Consider the following 14,908-nt stretch of genomic DNA (forward strand, 5'->3'; position numbering starts at 1 on the left):
TCAATAAACAGCACAAGGATATTTTGTTGGATGCTAGTGATGATCACAAGCCAAAACGTTGGATCTGAATTTCTTAGATGGTCTCTACCTTTTCAACAACCCTAACCAAATCTCAGGTTCTGGTCCCTTACTTTGGGATATTGAGATTCTGCAGACAGGGTTCACAGCATGAACCCATCTCTGCATCTGACACCTTGGCACTAGTAAACACCGTGCCAGAAGTCTTCATGAATTACAAATAAAAGGCGGCACTGGGATGCAATAGAGTAATGTATGAGGGGCTCAAAAGCCTGATATGCATGACTGCACAGATCCTTTAATCTCAACCATTTCCTCAAGTGAGCCAATGATAACAATCCCCCCAGGAGACCCAGCAGAAAGCTGTTTTAAGCTGGGGTCTCCAAGATGCTAAACTCTGGAAACAGGAAGAATAAGGAGTATGACCCTGGAACGAAGAAGAGATTTCCACCAGGAAAGAAGCTTAAGCAGGATAGATAATCCACATGGCTTTGGAACATAATCCATTGGACACTTTTTTATCTGAACAGGAATTGTGTTAATCAGAAGAGCAACTGCAGGGCTCGCCGTGCCCAGGACACATCTGTGTGCATGTCACAGCAGAGACTGTGAACGTGATGGATGTTGAGCAGAAGAAACATATCAAAGACAACTTAAAATTAATCCCTGCAGGACCTAGGAAGAAATACAGAAAGCAACTGAAACAGAGAGGTGGATGGCAATAAACTGTGTGTAAAACGATGAGAATGCCCTGTGAGAGAGCATGGCCACAGGTAGGTTCCCCACCACACCAGCAATGGCTTATGATTGTCACTGGCAACAGAGAGTAAAGAGCAGCAGAGTCTGAGATATGGGCGTAAACCACAGATCTGGCTTCAGTATGTTCATCCAAACACTCTCCAAGTTAATGGATCTCCATTCCAAATGGCTAAATGTAGTGCCTTGCATGTTGAATAGTAACAGAGAGGGAGCCGTGCTAGTCTCTCCAAGTTAGTGGGGATTGGATCCAGGAATTTGATTCGCCCTAGTATTAAAAATAGGGCCAACTGCTATATTCAGTGTTAAGCTTCCTTAAAAAACAGCTGTTTGGGAGCTGTTTCTCATTTATATTAAGGGGTTATCTACATGGATACATTAAGAGCAATAGCTATTCCTCAATAGCTCCTTGAAATAGACCATTTCACTGCAGAATTTCAGCACTTTAAATTCACACCCTTAATCCAAAATAGCTTTCAAGTGTAACAATTTAGGGGTTTGACTTCACTGCACTTTTAGTGTAAAGCCTTCTTAAAGGGGAGATATATTACATTTAAACCTCACATCCAGAATGAGAACTGAGCTCAGGGGACTCCTATCTGAATTAGAGTTCAGGATTATCTGACAGGGTTGCAAATTCAAAATGGATAGAAGTACAAAATCTTCATCCTATGGAACTCACCCGCAGGGTGCCCCCTAATTTTTCCATCCTTGTACAGAATACATTTTGTTACGTGCACTGAGGCAGGTGCATCACCAGTAGAATGCTGCTGCCTGTGGGTGCTCTACTAATCAGTTGGGTGGCATTTGAATCTCTCCTGGATAATCACCCAAGAACTCAGCTCCCAGGGAACACTGCTCACTACCTAAGGGAAATTTATTTAAAGGGGTTAAATATTTATTGGTGAAATGTACCACTGTGGAGGATTGTACCGCTGTCCAGGACGCTCTATGCATGCCTTGAATCCACTTTGCATCTTGTGCATAGGTGGGATGTAAGTGGTATGTAAGCCCTAAAGACCTAAGTGGCACTTAAAATCATGCATAGGATTAGAATGGCCTTTCTGAACAGTGTTAATCTACAATATGCACTCGATAGGTGAAAAAGATAGACATTTTGTTAACTCTCATGCTTAAGGGCTTAATCTGCTCACCTCTGGGTGGCAGGAGGGAATTTTTCTCCTCCTACCAAAATATTACACAGTAGTTCCAAGCACATTTTTATGTTCTTCTGAAGGAGGCAGTAGAGGTCATTGCTAGAGCAAGATACTGAACTACACTTAATAGTCTGCTCTGCTATAGTAATTGTCATGTAACTAATACCGCAGGGACAATTAGCCAAGGTTAGCCATAGTCATTGAGAATTTAGATCATATTTCAATTTGCAAATTGTTTTCAACTCTCTTATATTACCTTTGTCATCGGGGACTCTTTCTGTTTCCCGATTGGATGACGGAAAGTTTGTGAGCAGGAGAGCAAGAAATGAATGGTCAATAATGAATAATACAGCATACAGAATCATTTGGAGGTGAAAACATTTTTTGTGCTTACCCAGTGGCTGCCTGAATAATACAAGTGACAGATAATAAGACACCTCAAATGGCAGCAGAATAAGGCTGGCCTGCTTGTTCATTAAAAAGTCTATGATCAACCCCTTACAGGAGTCTGATAGTCTACTCACATGAATGTCAAGATGTCACCAAGGATTGAAAAGGCCATCATCTGTTCTAAATGCAGCAGCAGATCTACTGGAGCCGACTGATATTCAGTCAAGCTTGTCATTAAATCTGGTCTTCTCACATGTTTTTGACAGTCATGTGTGAAGTCATTTGGAGTCCAAAGAAGGCACAAACAGCTGCAGCCCTAGACTATTTCAGGTGGCAGTATGTTTATCTCACATATGGTGCATTTTCTCTGTATCTTCCAGGCCTTGCTTTTAATCTTATTTAGTCAGGTTCTTGTGCTTGTGGTGACAAGCACACAGTGACATCCTCTGTCTTGACTGTGAAATGACTGTGGCAGAATCTTTCTGTTCACAGGCTTTGTTCTACTGAATTGAATTGATGCTTCTTACACAGGTGAGGAAGCTTCTCTCACTAATGTAAACCCTAGGAAGAGACAGAAGAAGAACATTTCGTTCGCTGGTGAACGGGGAAGATGACTAATATTCTTGAGCTGCGTTTCCCAACCTGCAGGTCAAACACAGTTCACACAGCATGCAAAGTCCAAACTTTATCCTTTAACTTTTTTTTTTAAAGCAGAAAACAAACAGGCAGTAAAAGTTACAACCAGGTAACTTAATCATGTGGTTAACTTTAAGCATGCAGGTAGTCCCAGCAATGTTAAAGTGAAAGAAAGACAATTAAATTCTTTGCTGGAATGGGAATACAATCACCAGCCTAAGCCTTCTTCCTAGGTTTGGCTTCTCTATAGAGTTCCTCCCTCAAGACTGCTCAGCCCACATCCTAGATCTGCTTTCTTCAGAGAGCGACCTCCGTCTTCATTAACGATGAGTTAATGTCAGCAGATCCCTCTTAGTCCTTCCCCAGAAAGGTCAACCGCTGCTAGTAAGTGATGGCCTCCCAAAGGAGCTCGGCCAGAGAGTTACACATCATCACTATGTGTTAGGAGAATTCCGCAAGTCTCCTGCTAGAAGGACTGGGGGATGTCTGAGGGTCCCACACCGTTGTCTCGTTTTAGCCCATCTCTAGTCTCTGGCAGTTTTCAGTATTTCAAAGGGGGGATTTCTCCCTAGAGAAGCCGTTCGGCCAGTGCCCTCAGCCAATCATTTCCTACCTCCCCTGCAGCGTGTTCGGAGCCAGCCCCCGAAACTCCCTCCGAAGCGCATGGTCCCCTGACCCGGGGTTCTCCGAGCCGGGGGCAGAGTTGGACAGGGGGGAACACAGTGGCAGGGGCGGCTGACGGAACAGGCTGCAGCCAATGACAGCGCGGCCGCCCGCTGGCCCTCGGCACAGTGGGGCTTGTGCTCGGGGAGCCGCGCAGAGCTCAGCCGGGTGGGTCCTGCCTCCCCGTGCCTGGCACTGGGGGCACAGCGAGCCGGGACCCGGCAGCCAGCGGTGCAGGGGCGTTAGATCAGCAGCTCCGGGGAGCGCGCGGGGACCGGGCACCGCTCGGGGGCGGGGGGGAGCCCGCGGTCCCTGCGAGCTGCAGGTGGGAGCGCCTCGGTCCCTAGCTCCGATGCCTCCCAGGTGCTCCCGGGCAGAGGGGCGGCAACACAGGCGCGGGGGGCTGTGAGCGAGCACCCAGCCCCGCCGCCCGCCGCCCGCCGCCCGCCGCCCGCATGGTGTGGACAGCTCCCGCCGCCTGAGCGGCCGAGCGGCGTGGTGCTGAAATGGACAGCGCCCGGCCAGACGGGCCCCTCAACGCCTCGGCGGCTGAAGGCGCGGCCGCCGGGGACCAGCTGGCGGGCCGCTTCGGGGCCGTGGGGACCAGCTGCCTGGCCGTGCTCATGGCGCTGCTGATCGCGGCCACCGTGGCGGGCAACGCGCTGGTCATGCTGGCTTTCGTGGCGGACTCCAGCCTGCGGACGCAGAGCAACTACTTCCTCCTCAACCTGGCGCTCTCCGACTTCCTAGTAGGTAAAGCACCGCGGCCGCTTCGCCTCCCGGCCGCACCTCCCCGCGCCCGGGCGGCAACTTTGTGCGGCTCCCGGAGCGCCCCGCCGCCTGGTCCTGGCCGGGCTGAGTCCTGGGCCACGCCGGGGAGCCGCGGCGCTTGATCGCTCCGCTGCCCCGCAAGCTGGGCGGAGCGCGGGGCGCCGGCTCGCCCCTCGCCCGGGGCTGGCGCCCGGCGCTGAGCGGGCGCGAAGCGCACCACGCCCGAAGGCGGCCGGTGCACAAGCGGGGCTCGGGCCCCTCGCTCTGCCCCGGGCTTCGCGCCCGCACGCCGCATCCCCGCCTCTTCCTTCCCCCGCAGCCGCGCGGCCGGCGCCCGCCCTTCCCCCGCCGGGCTAGACGGGGTGGGAGCCCGGCTCTGTGCGCGCTGGGCGGCGCCCAGCTAACGCGGGCCGGGGATTGGGACCCGAGCCGGAAATGGGTCGGGTTAGTCCGGGCAGCCGAAGGAGCCGGGCGGTCCCTAGTCACTGCCGCGGGCTTATTTCGTGGGGATCCGCGCGCGGTGGGAGCACCCGCGCAGACTTGCTGCTTCCAGGTGTTTTGCGAACAACTTGCCCGCCTTGCTCAGGAGCAGAGGGCTCCGTCCCGCTCCCCTGACATGGGGGAGAGCCGGGCGGGAGGGGGAGCAGCCCCCTGGTTAGGGAAGCTGCAGCCAAAGGGCTGTGTTCACGCAGGCTCTAGAGGCAGCGCCGGCCAATCCCGCCAACCAAGGATTAAAAACTGCGACACACAGCTTCGCGGGAGGGGGGCCGAGCAGGAGGGATGGTGTGGATTCCTTCACTGGTGTTCAGCCAAGCGTGGCTGATAGTCCCAACTGTCAGGAAGGATTATAATCCATCAACAGACAGAGGCACAGTCTTCTCTATCACAGTCACACTGATAAGCAGGGACCTAATTAATGGCTCATGGGCCAGTGTCTCTTAAACTTTCTGAGACCAGGGAGCACCAAACAATAACGCTTTTCTCCAGAACATCTCTGAAAATTTTCTTCAAAAATTGTCAGACAAAAACAAAACAAAAACAAAAAAGACCACGAAACCAAACAGCAATTTATACAGCAAAACCAAAATACAGTGAACTCTTTCCTATCTGGCATTCTATCATCCGGAACTCTCAACGAACCAGCATTTCAACCATAAATAAATTTTAGTTACATTTTCCATAAGTACAGTATAGTGAAAGTAAATACAAATAAATACAGCAAATACAGTATAAGTTTACAGTGTATAATACTACTGTCCTTGGGAAACAAAGTACTCTGCGTTGTTTAATATCTAATCTTGTTTTTCTTTACTGTTCTGCATTGCTAGGTATAGCTCTCTATCGTCCAGAATATTTGAATATCCATCAACCTCCCAGTCCCAGGGCTGCCAGATATGAAAGAATTTACTGTAAAGTAATTTAATCAGATATCACAGCAATGAAGAAGTAACATTGTATCTGGTTTTAAAACAGAAAATACATACAATCAGTGTATGATATCAAAAAAGTGTCAGATGCTTGCAGCACACCTGCAAGTTGTTCACAGAACACCAGTGTTCTATGGAACTTGTTTAAGAAACTCCCTCATATGTGACAATAGGAAGCCAGAGTTACTGACACTTGGGCTTGGTCTACATTAGGCAGGTAAGTTGACTGTAGATATGCAATTCTAGCCTACGGCAATTGTGTAGCAAGAGTCGACTTAGGTGCACTTGACTTACCTGGCCATCCTCTCTAGGAAAGGTCCAGGGGAGAGTTTCTCCCGTCAAGCTCCCTTACTCCTCACAATAGTGAGGAGTACAGATGTCAACTGCCAACCCCTGAGAGGTCAGTCATGTGTCTCCACCAGGCACATGAAATCGAACGCTGGAAGTGGGCTGATCTTCTGGGTAATATAGCCGTGGCCTTATGCAGTGCCCCTGAACAGCCCTTTGCTTAGAGCTAACCTGCAAAGCCCAGCAGAATCTTGATTCAGTCTTCCCCTGCTACTTTGATATATAAATGAGCTCAGTGCTTGTTTTCATAATTAATTTGTATTTTGACAGCACTATCAGGCCCTCTCTTCAGGCATGTTGGTGGGAAGTCAGGGCAAAATCACTGAAGGGTGTGAAGAGATGTTACCCATGATACAGCATTAACCTGAGATTCAGCTTTTCTTATGTGCCAAACTCAGCTTCCCCACCCCTTCCTTTAGGGGACAGAGAAAAGCAGCTGCTCAGGTCAGAGCCCCACTTCCTAATTCTATAAACAAGACGCACTGGAGCCAATGACCCACCCTCAAAAATTCACCTGTGTAAACTTTTGTAGGCTTTGTGGATGAGAGCATCCTTGAGGTGTGGTAGAAGAATTGACCTGGATCCTCCCAGAAAGAGGAGCTCAGCCAAAACAGAAGCTCGGGAGGCTTCGATTTTCAAAGGAAGAGCTGGGGGTCCTTTTTTATGCCAGCAGTAATGGTTAAAAAAAAATTGTTTCCTGCTTCAAAGCTCAGATTTCAAGCTTTTTCTGTGGCATTTGGGCCCCCAACTCCCATTAATTTTCGTGGGAGTCATACAACCAAAGTCAAGATCCTCAAAGGTATTTAGGTGCCATCCCTTGATGGCAGCTTGGCACTGTCTTCAAGTATTCAAGCTCAGACTCATTTAGGCTGCTTTGAAAATCACAGTCTGGCTGTTCGTGGACCAGAAGCCACTTTTGCAGACATAAGTGTATCCTCAGAATATTCTCATCTAGAAGACTCTTTCTCTCTTGCCAGCCTATGTTGCTACTGCTGCTGGGTAGCTTTTAAGAGACTCTCATTGAAAAAAGCACAAATGGTCACCTAAGACACCAGCCCCAAGCTGGGCCATCTAATTTAAATACAAAAATGGCCAGGCAGGGTGGTTTGATTTAAAATCACCAAGAAAAAAAATCATAGATTAAAATCAAGATTCCCATGGAGACCTCACATATTTCTTAAACAATGGGATAAATCTGATCACTTAAATATGTTAATTTACAGCTCAGCACAGCATGTTACATTATCTAAAAGAGTATACTTTCTGTAATTTTTAGATAACTTGATTTGTATTAATTTATTAAATTATACATAAAACTCCTTCTCCCTGTCAAGCTACAAATACAGCAACAGTATATTAGGAATGGTTAAAACTAAATCCCACACACAAAGAACCAAAAGCACTTATATTTTATGAAACTAAATCTTAAATGTTACATAAATGTTTCACATTTTCGGATGCAGCAGTTTCCTGCACTGCCAGCTGTCTTTAAACCGCCCCCCTTTTTTTTTTAAATTTCCAGATTTTATTAACTCTAACAAACAAGTCCTCAGAACACTAAAAGTACAGTGCCCTTAATACTAATACTGGCCTCTTCCCCACTCCCACTGTCATTTTGATTCATAGACTGGAACAGAAATATAAGTTTTCCTGCTTTGTCAACTCCCAGTCAATTTCTTATGCTTGCGTGAATAATACCCAACTATGGAGACTGTCTATGCCTGCAGGCAAAACTTATGTCAACAGATTGAGGCCACACACAAAAGCAAATCACTCTCTCAATCTGCTCTGTTGACAGAGAGTAGCCAAACTGCCTGGCTGCTCTCTCAACATAATGGCCAACTGGAAGCATAGCAGACAGGGCTGCCTGGTGACCTGGAAGCCCCGTCTTCTGAGAGAGGGCTCCCCAGATTAGCCACATTGCTTTTTTGTCAACAAGTTCTGTTGAGAAAGGCATTCTCCCTCATGGGAGAGATGCAGAAGGCTGTCAACAAAAGTGCCGAGTCCTGCCACCAGTATGTTGACAGAAAACATTTTTAGTGTGGCCACTCCATGAATTTTGTCGAAAAACACAAGGTTTTGTTAACAAAACTCTGTAGTGTAGACATAGCTCACTACTGAGGAGCAAATCTGAGAGGCCCATTCCACGGCTGCACCATCTTCAGAAGTTAGGCACCTCCCTTTATATCTGGGGCTGAGAATGTTCACAAGAAAATGAGATGGAGTTAATGCTTGATCCATTTGCTTCTTCATTGGCTGCAGTTTAACTTTCTGGTGAGGTATTTCTTTCACCAATGTCTCTTTGAAGTGTCTTCTGAATTTTGACAGCATCAGCAATGCTGCAGCAATTTTTCTGAGGTTTGTTTAAGGCTACAGGTAATAGGCTTCAGTATATGGAGCATATCCACTACATTCCTCTTTAATCCCTTGTGAGATACTTTTGGTGAGATACTTCCATCTGTTTAATCCTGGTTTTCTTCACAACATTTTATGAGAATGGGCCAATTCTTAATAAATGGTTCAACCACACAATTCCATCAAACCTTTTGAAAATTAATTTGGATCAGGGGATGAAAGTAACAAAGTCCTTACACGTGCTGCCATATTGCAAACCTTCCACCCCACCTCCTCTGGAGGGGACCCTCAGAGCACAATGTTGCGGGGTTGTGATACAACAGTATCTCTAAGAAATTTAAGCATGGGGTGGAGCGAGGGGGGCTTAAGGCAGGGGTTGGGGACCATCAGGGTGTGTATGGGGCTCTAGGCAGGGGGTGGGGATGTCAGATATACAGGAGTCAGGGCAGAGGCTTCAGCGGGTGGGGGGCTCAGGATAGGAGGCTAGTGGATGGGGGTTGAGCAGCAGTCAGGGTCAGGGGTGAGGAGGGGATCAGGGCTGGAGGGGTGGGAGCTCAGAGCAAGGGGTTGGGGTTGCAGGGAGGGCAGGAGGTTTGAAGCTCCCTCCCCAAAATTTGGAGCAGGATGCTGCTTGCTATTCCCCTTCTGGTCCCTGTCAAGAAGTGAGAGCAAAGTGGGCAGCTCATCTGCCCCCTGAATTCTCCAGCCAGAATGAGGAATGTCACAAACAGTGCATTTTCCTCCTGCTCCCTGACTGTGACAAATGGGAAGTCAACAGCATCATCATGTGAACCTGGGAGCTTCAGTTCCAAAATAAGGGGCATGTATTATGTAACATACAATAAAATGATGCTCAGTGGCAACTGACAACTCTAGATTTCACTTATGTCAGCTTTCTGTATTTTATACTTGGCTGAGAGATTCTAAACCTCATTAACTAATGAAATAAACCATAAGGATTAATTAGTCTAAGCTTTTTTTTCTAGCAACATCCAACTTAGAAAACAGCTTAGGAACTTATTAAAAGGCACAGAGAGAGTCTTGAAAAATGATACATTGCAAAGTGAATTAAGTTAGTTATTAACCAACTGATCCACATTGTTTTTCGAGACATAACCACATCTTCTTCCTCACCGTTTCCCAATAAGCAGCTTTCCTTATGATGTTTCATTTTTGCAACTAGGCCCTTAACGTATTTTCCCTTTTTTCCCCTGCCCCAGGGAATGACTTGCTTCATAACATTCCCAGATAGGGTGTCTCTTACGTCCAGAAGCCCTGACAGCTTTTCTGAGGCAAAAGTGTGGGGGACTATAGCAAGTTGCACGTGTGTGCTGAATAATGTCTTCCTTTTTTTCCTTGTCCACTGCACTGTTCCTTCCTATGCTGCCTCCATCCTTTCCTACATATTGTCTTACTGTCTTTCAGACAGTGTCTTCATTCATCTTCTGTGCTTGGCCACCACATAGGCACAGAACAACAACAGTCCTATCCAACCTGTGTCTTTCTTTGAACATTGAAAGCCCTGAACTATCAAGAAGCAAGAGCTGGTAGTTAGGCTGAACAGACTAGAGCTGTTAATTCATTTGTATGAGACTGCAAGTGTAGATGGAACATGTTTGTGATGAGATTTAATTGTAACTTATTTTTAAATGACAAATTTAGTATTCTATTGATTTAAAAAGATAAAAATCTGATTTAAATGAAACAAATCTGATCTTTTAAAATTAAGAAAAAAATTGATTTTTATTCACCCTGGCCATAGAGCCAACTTGCAAATAACATCACATGCACCAACATTTATTCTCAGCTTTCATTTGAATGAGTTACTTCTTTCAAACATCTACGCATGATGCAGAAGCCCTTTCAAATATAAAGACCTCTCATTTCAGGTGCCTTTTGCATTCCCTTGTACGTACCCTATGTGCTGACAGGAAGATGGGCCTTTGGAAAAAGCTTCTGCAAGCTCTGGCTGGTAATTGATTATCTGCTCTGCACCTCTTCAGTTTTCAACATTGTACTGATTAGCTATGACAGATTCCTCTCGGTGACAAGAGCGGTAAGTACTGACGTGACAGAGATGAAAAAAGCCCTCCTCCTCACTTTATTGTCTGGAGCCATCTGTACTAACTAAAAGAGGTTTGATTCCTTGGCAAACAATGAATCTTTCAGACTGGTGGTGGAAAAGAAAAATTCCCGGGAAATATGCACTTCATTTGCAAACTCTGACTTCAGTTGTGTTTAAAAATAAAACCATCAAATTCTCTGAGGTTCAGAACCCAGGTAGCAGAGAGTGTCCCTCAAATGCTGGCTGGGAAAAAGGTCTTTGAGTGACTGTCAGTCAATCCAAATGAGAGCAGCAGTTTGTTACCAACTTGCAATGGTTATTTCCAGACTAAACAAACTGATCCCGGTGGGATTTGCAGTCAGTGCCAGGAACAGGCTCATGGGTTGTGGTGGAATTGTGCAAGGTGCCAAATGTCCTAAATGCGCAGGTATTGACATGGGAATTGAGGAGGCTCAGCACCTGACAGGAGGTGAATGGCAAGTTGTAGACTAGAAGGGTTCCAAGCACAGTACAAAACATCTGCACAGGGGCCCAATGTGTAAAGGTCACAGGCAATCCAGGGCCAATCTGCCACAAAGCTCATGGGCTAGACACAGGAGTTTGGTGTGGGCCTCTACCAATTTCATACTGCGTTCAGGGAGAGTATAGGCTTGTGACTGGGGCAGGCAGAGCTGTCTCTTAGGACAAATCAGAGCAACCACCTCAGGCCCCGCACTTTTGGCAGCCACACAACAGCTGCCCCAACCACCCTATGGATGGAAGGGACCCAGAAGATTATGGGGCCTGGTGCACAGCAGCAGCAGGGTTCACCTCCCCACCCCACTCACTACATGGGTGGCAGGAGTTGGAGCAGTCCGGCGATCTGCTTTGCCCTGCTGCGCTGCCCTCCCACCCTGCTGTGCATGGTTTTGCCCTGATGGTGGGAAACATAGCACCCCACTCCAGGGCAATCTACTCCTTGCCACCATGGAGAAGTGAGGTGCAGCAGACCAGGAGGGCGATGTGGTAGGGTGGAGTGGGCTGCCAGGCAGCTCTGCTTTCACTGCCCATGTGGTGAGTGGGGGAAGAGGCAACGTCTGCTGCATCAGGCCCCTGTAATCCCCCAGGCCACATTGCTCAGTGGAGTGGGCAAAGGGGCAGGGTGGGGAGGAACCAGAGGTGGGATGTAGAGAAGGGTGGAGTGAGGTGTGGGGGCAGGTGGGTGTGTTGCCTCAGGCCTCATGTTCCCCTCTCCCCCAGGATGGCCTTAGGGGCAGCAGACTAAATACTGAGGCTCCATGCATTCTATTCCCAGTTCTGCCACTGCCTCTGGCTTCAGCCTTGGACAAGTAAGAATAGCTCTCTGCCTCATTTTATCCGTCTGTGAAATGGGGTTAAAACATAGCTATCAAATTTGGGCTGAGCTATGTATCAAGACTGACTGACTGATGTAAAAGGTGAATATCTCCCTGAAATTTATTGACTCAATTCAGGATTGTTCTAAGCCAATCATGAGAAAAATATATTTTGTAGTTAAAGGACCAAGCCCTAGCTCTTCTCTGTGAGTGTGATTTACCTAGTGATTGTGTCTGCTGTCTCCAGCCCATGGATTTGTTACACTGCAGAGAAATCATATAGCAACTTTGCCAGAATTTCACAGTTTGTAGAATAGCCTAAGCCAGTTAATGTATTTGGCCATATCTAAGAAAAGATTTTTTTCCCCCCTCTAGGTTACGTACCGGGCTCAGCAAGGTAATACCAAGCAAGCCGTGCTGAAAATGGTAATGGTGTGGGTCTTAGCTTTCCTGCTCTATGGACCTGCAATTATCAGCTGGGAATATGTGACAGGTCAGAGCATCATCCCTGAGGGGGAATGCTATGCTGAATTTTTCTACAACTGGTATTTTCTCATGACAGCTTCCACACTGGAGTTTTTCACCCCCTTCATCAGCGTTCTGTTTTTCAACTTGAGCATTTACCTGAACATTCAGAAACGCACCAAAATGCGCCTCGATATCTTTCATGAAGTGCAGAGCCAGTCATTCATGGAGGAGAGGGAAATGAGCACAGAAAAAAAGCTCTCTCTGAAGTGCTGTAAGTGGGACCAGGAAGAGCCAGCTAAGACCCTAGATCTTCCTAAATCAGAAACACAACAAGCAGCTGTCAATGCCAGTCTAAGTGGGAAAGACTCACAGACATCAAACTCTAAGAGCTCCAGGCTCTATGGGGGAAAACCAAAGTCTTTCAACAAGAGGAGCTACAAACCATCAGCATCCACGCTGTCTATAGAGACACGGATGAAGATGGTCTCCCAGAACATCACACAGCGTTTCAGGCTCTCCAGAGACAAGAGGGTAGCAAAGTCACTGGCAGTTATTGTGAGCATTTTTGGGCTTTGCTGGGCACCATACACCCTTCTCATGATAATCCGAGCGGCTTGCCATGGCCACTGCATCCCTGATTATTGGTATGAAACTTCCTTCTGGCTCTTGTGGATCAACTCTGCTATTAACCCTGTCCTGTATCCCCTCTGTCACTACAGTTTCAGAAGAGCTTTCATTAAACTCCTGTGCCCCAAGAAGCTCAAGATCCAACCTCACAATTCCCTCCAGCACTGCTTGAAGTGAGTCTATCCATCTGTGTTCCTGAGGAGCTGTTGTATTGCTTTGCCATATTTTGCTGTGGTTGAATCCCCTTGAAAGAATGCGATGACCACACTTTCAGGGGATACCAGTGTGCAGCATTAACTTCTCATGCTCTTATTGCAGGGACAAAAATGGGCAGAGAGGAGAGATATAGCTTAATCCCACGACACATATCTATGTTCATTACCTCTCCCCACACCCTTCCCACACACACGTGCACGCACCCAGAAGAGCTCTACTGCCACCTAGCCAGTCAAAATGGGATTGGTAGTTATTATGAAAAAAGCCAAAAAGTAAACGTAATCTTGCTTACCGCAAGTAATATAGTTTAACCATTTTCAAACCAGCTGCTTGCCATGCGGGGGAGGTTCTCATCTCCTTAGCTGATTTATTATGCATACCTGGGAAGAAGCAAAGATTTCAAACATATTAAACACCTGTCACTTATTATTATTTGTTCTGTTATCATGCCTAGGGAACTCTATCACAGACTAGGATCTGGACATTATCTACACACAAAATAAAACGACTGTCTCTGTCCTAAAGAGCTTACAACTGAAACCACAGAGAAGACAAGGCAGAGATGAGCAGAACAAGATAACTATAAAACAATATTAGCATGACAAGCAGCTACCAGAGCACTCCAGCTGCCTATTTTAAGTAAAAACTATATCTCATTGTTAGACTAGTGAATGGACAAATTAACCCCACCAGTGTTCACATGAACAGAACGAGTTACAGTCATGTCTCAGTTCACTATTGTCCTATTAGTTTTGAATGATTCTTGCTGAAACTGAGTATTTGTCCATACACAGCTGTGACTGACTCCATGGGCCTGGAGCCTCCTGCTCTAAGCCCTCTGGCATTCTTCTCTCCTCTTTCAAATCCCTCCATAAACCCCAGCTCTGCAGGAAATCCGCTGTCCTTTTCTTCCCCTATTCCCACCACTCCTGAAGTAATGTCCTGGATCTGTCTCTTTTCATATTTGGACATTAAGATATTTGGCTATATCACATCTCTGTTTGGAAAATGCTGTGTCAATTTCCAGGTGCATTGTGGAATAACCTTCATAACAGACGTGCACAACAGTAATGAGCAACAGAGCTAGATTATTGTTGTTGTGGGCTCAGGGGACTCTAGTCAGACTGGGTGGGGGGCTGGGCAGTATTTCTATACTTTTTCACTGAACTATAGCACTAGTCAGATATTAATGTCCACACTCACATGCCCTCCGGCATGACACTGTTAGGTCAGATCCAGACAGCTGAAGCCTCTCTCCAAGATCTAAGAAGTCTCTTTGGAACTGATTTATAGAGTGGCAACCCCTGGAAGAAGAGAATTCTATGATTCTCAGTAAGTCCCAGCTGCGGACCCCTGACAGCATCACCCATCATCATCATCATCAATCATGGGCTCAGCGTCCATTGGTGTCCGATGCCTCGCTCACTATCTCCTTCCATCCTTCCCTGTCCACTGCGGAGTGGCTTAGTTTCTGTAGACTAGCTTCACACCAATCTGTCCATTCTCTTTGGGATCTGCCTCTCCTATTCGAACCATCCATTATGCCAAATACCAGGGTCTTGATTTTTTGTGCATCGTTCATTCTGCAAATATGCCCAAATAGCTGTAACTTCCATTGTATAACCTTCTGCAGTAACCCATCACCCACCTGAACAGAAATCCTGGCTCAGCTGATGT

The 14,908-nt window shown here is 46.9% G+C and overlaps 1 protein-coding gene across 1 annotated transcript; it reads left to right on the forward strand.

Moving 5' to 3' along the window:
- Positions 1–4,126: 4,126 nt before the first annotated feature.
- HRH3 (histamine receptor H3) lies at positions 4,127–13,192 on the forward strand. Its single transcript, XM_075011836.1, has 3 exons — positions 4,127–4,373; positions 10,411–10,577; positions 12,296–13,192. The coding sequence occupies exons 1-3, from the start codon at positions 4,127–4,129 to the stop codon at positions 13,190–13,192; spliced, it is 1,311 nt and encodes a 436-aa protein (XP_074867937.1).
- Positions 13,193–14,908: the final 1,716 nt, after the last annotated feature.

Source organism: Carettochelys insculpta, chromosome 17 (genome assembly GCF_033958435.1).
Source record: "Carettochelys insculpta isolate YL-2023 chromosome 17, ASM3395843v1, whole genome shotgun sequence".
Classification (NCBI taxonomy): Eukaryota; Metazoa; Chordata; order Testudines; family Carettochelyidae; genus Carettochelys; species Carettochelys insculpta.

What these genes read in the sequence shown, in the direction of transcription:
- HRH3 (XM_075011836.1), top strand. Translation starts at nt 4,127, where the DNA reads ATGGACAGCGCCCGGCCAGACGGGCCCCTCAACGCCTCGGCGGCTGAA. An exon ending in GCTCTCCGACTTCCTAGTAG is followed by an intron (nt 4,374 to 10,410) that starts GTAAAGCACCGC and finishes CTCTCATTTCAG; the next exon opens with GTGCCTTTTGCATTCCCTTG. An exon ending in TCCTCTCGGTGACAAGAGCG is followed by an intron (nt 10,578 to 12,295) that starts GTAAGTACTGAC and finishes TCCCCCCTCTAG; the next exon opens with GTTACGTACCGGGCTCAGCA.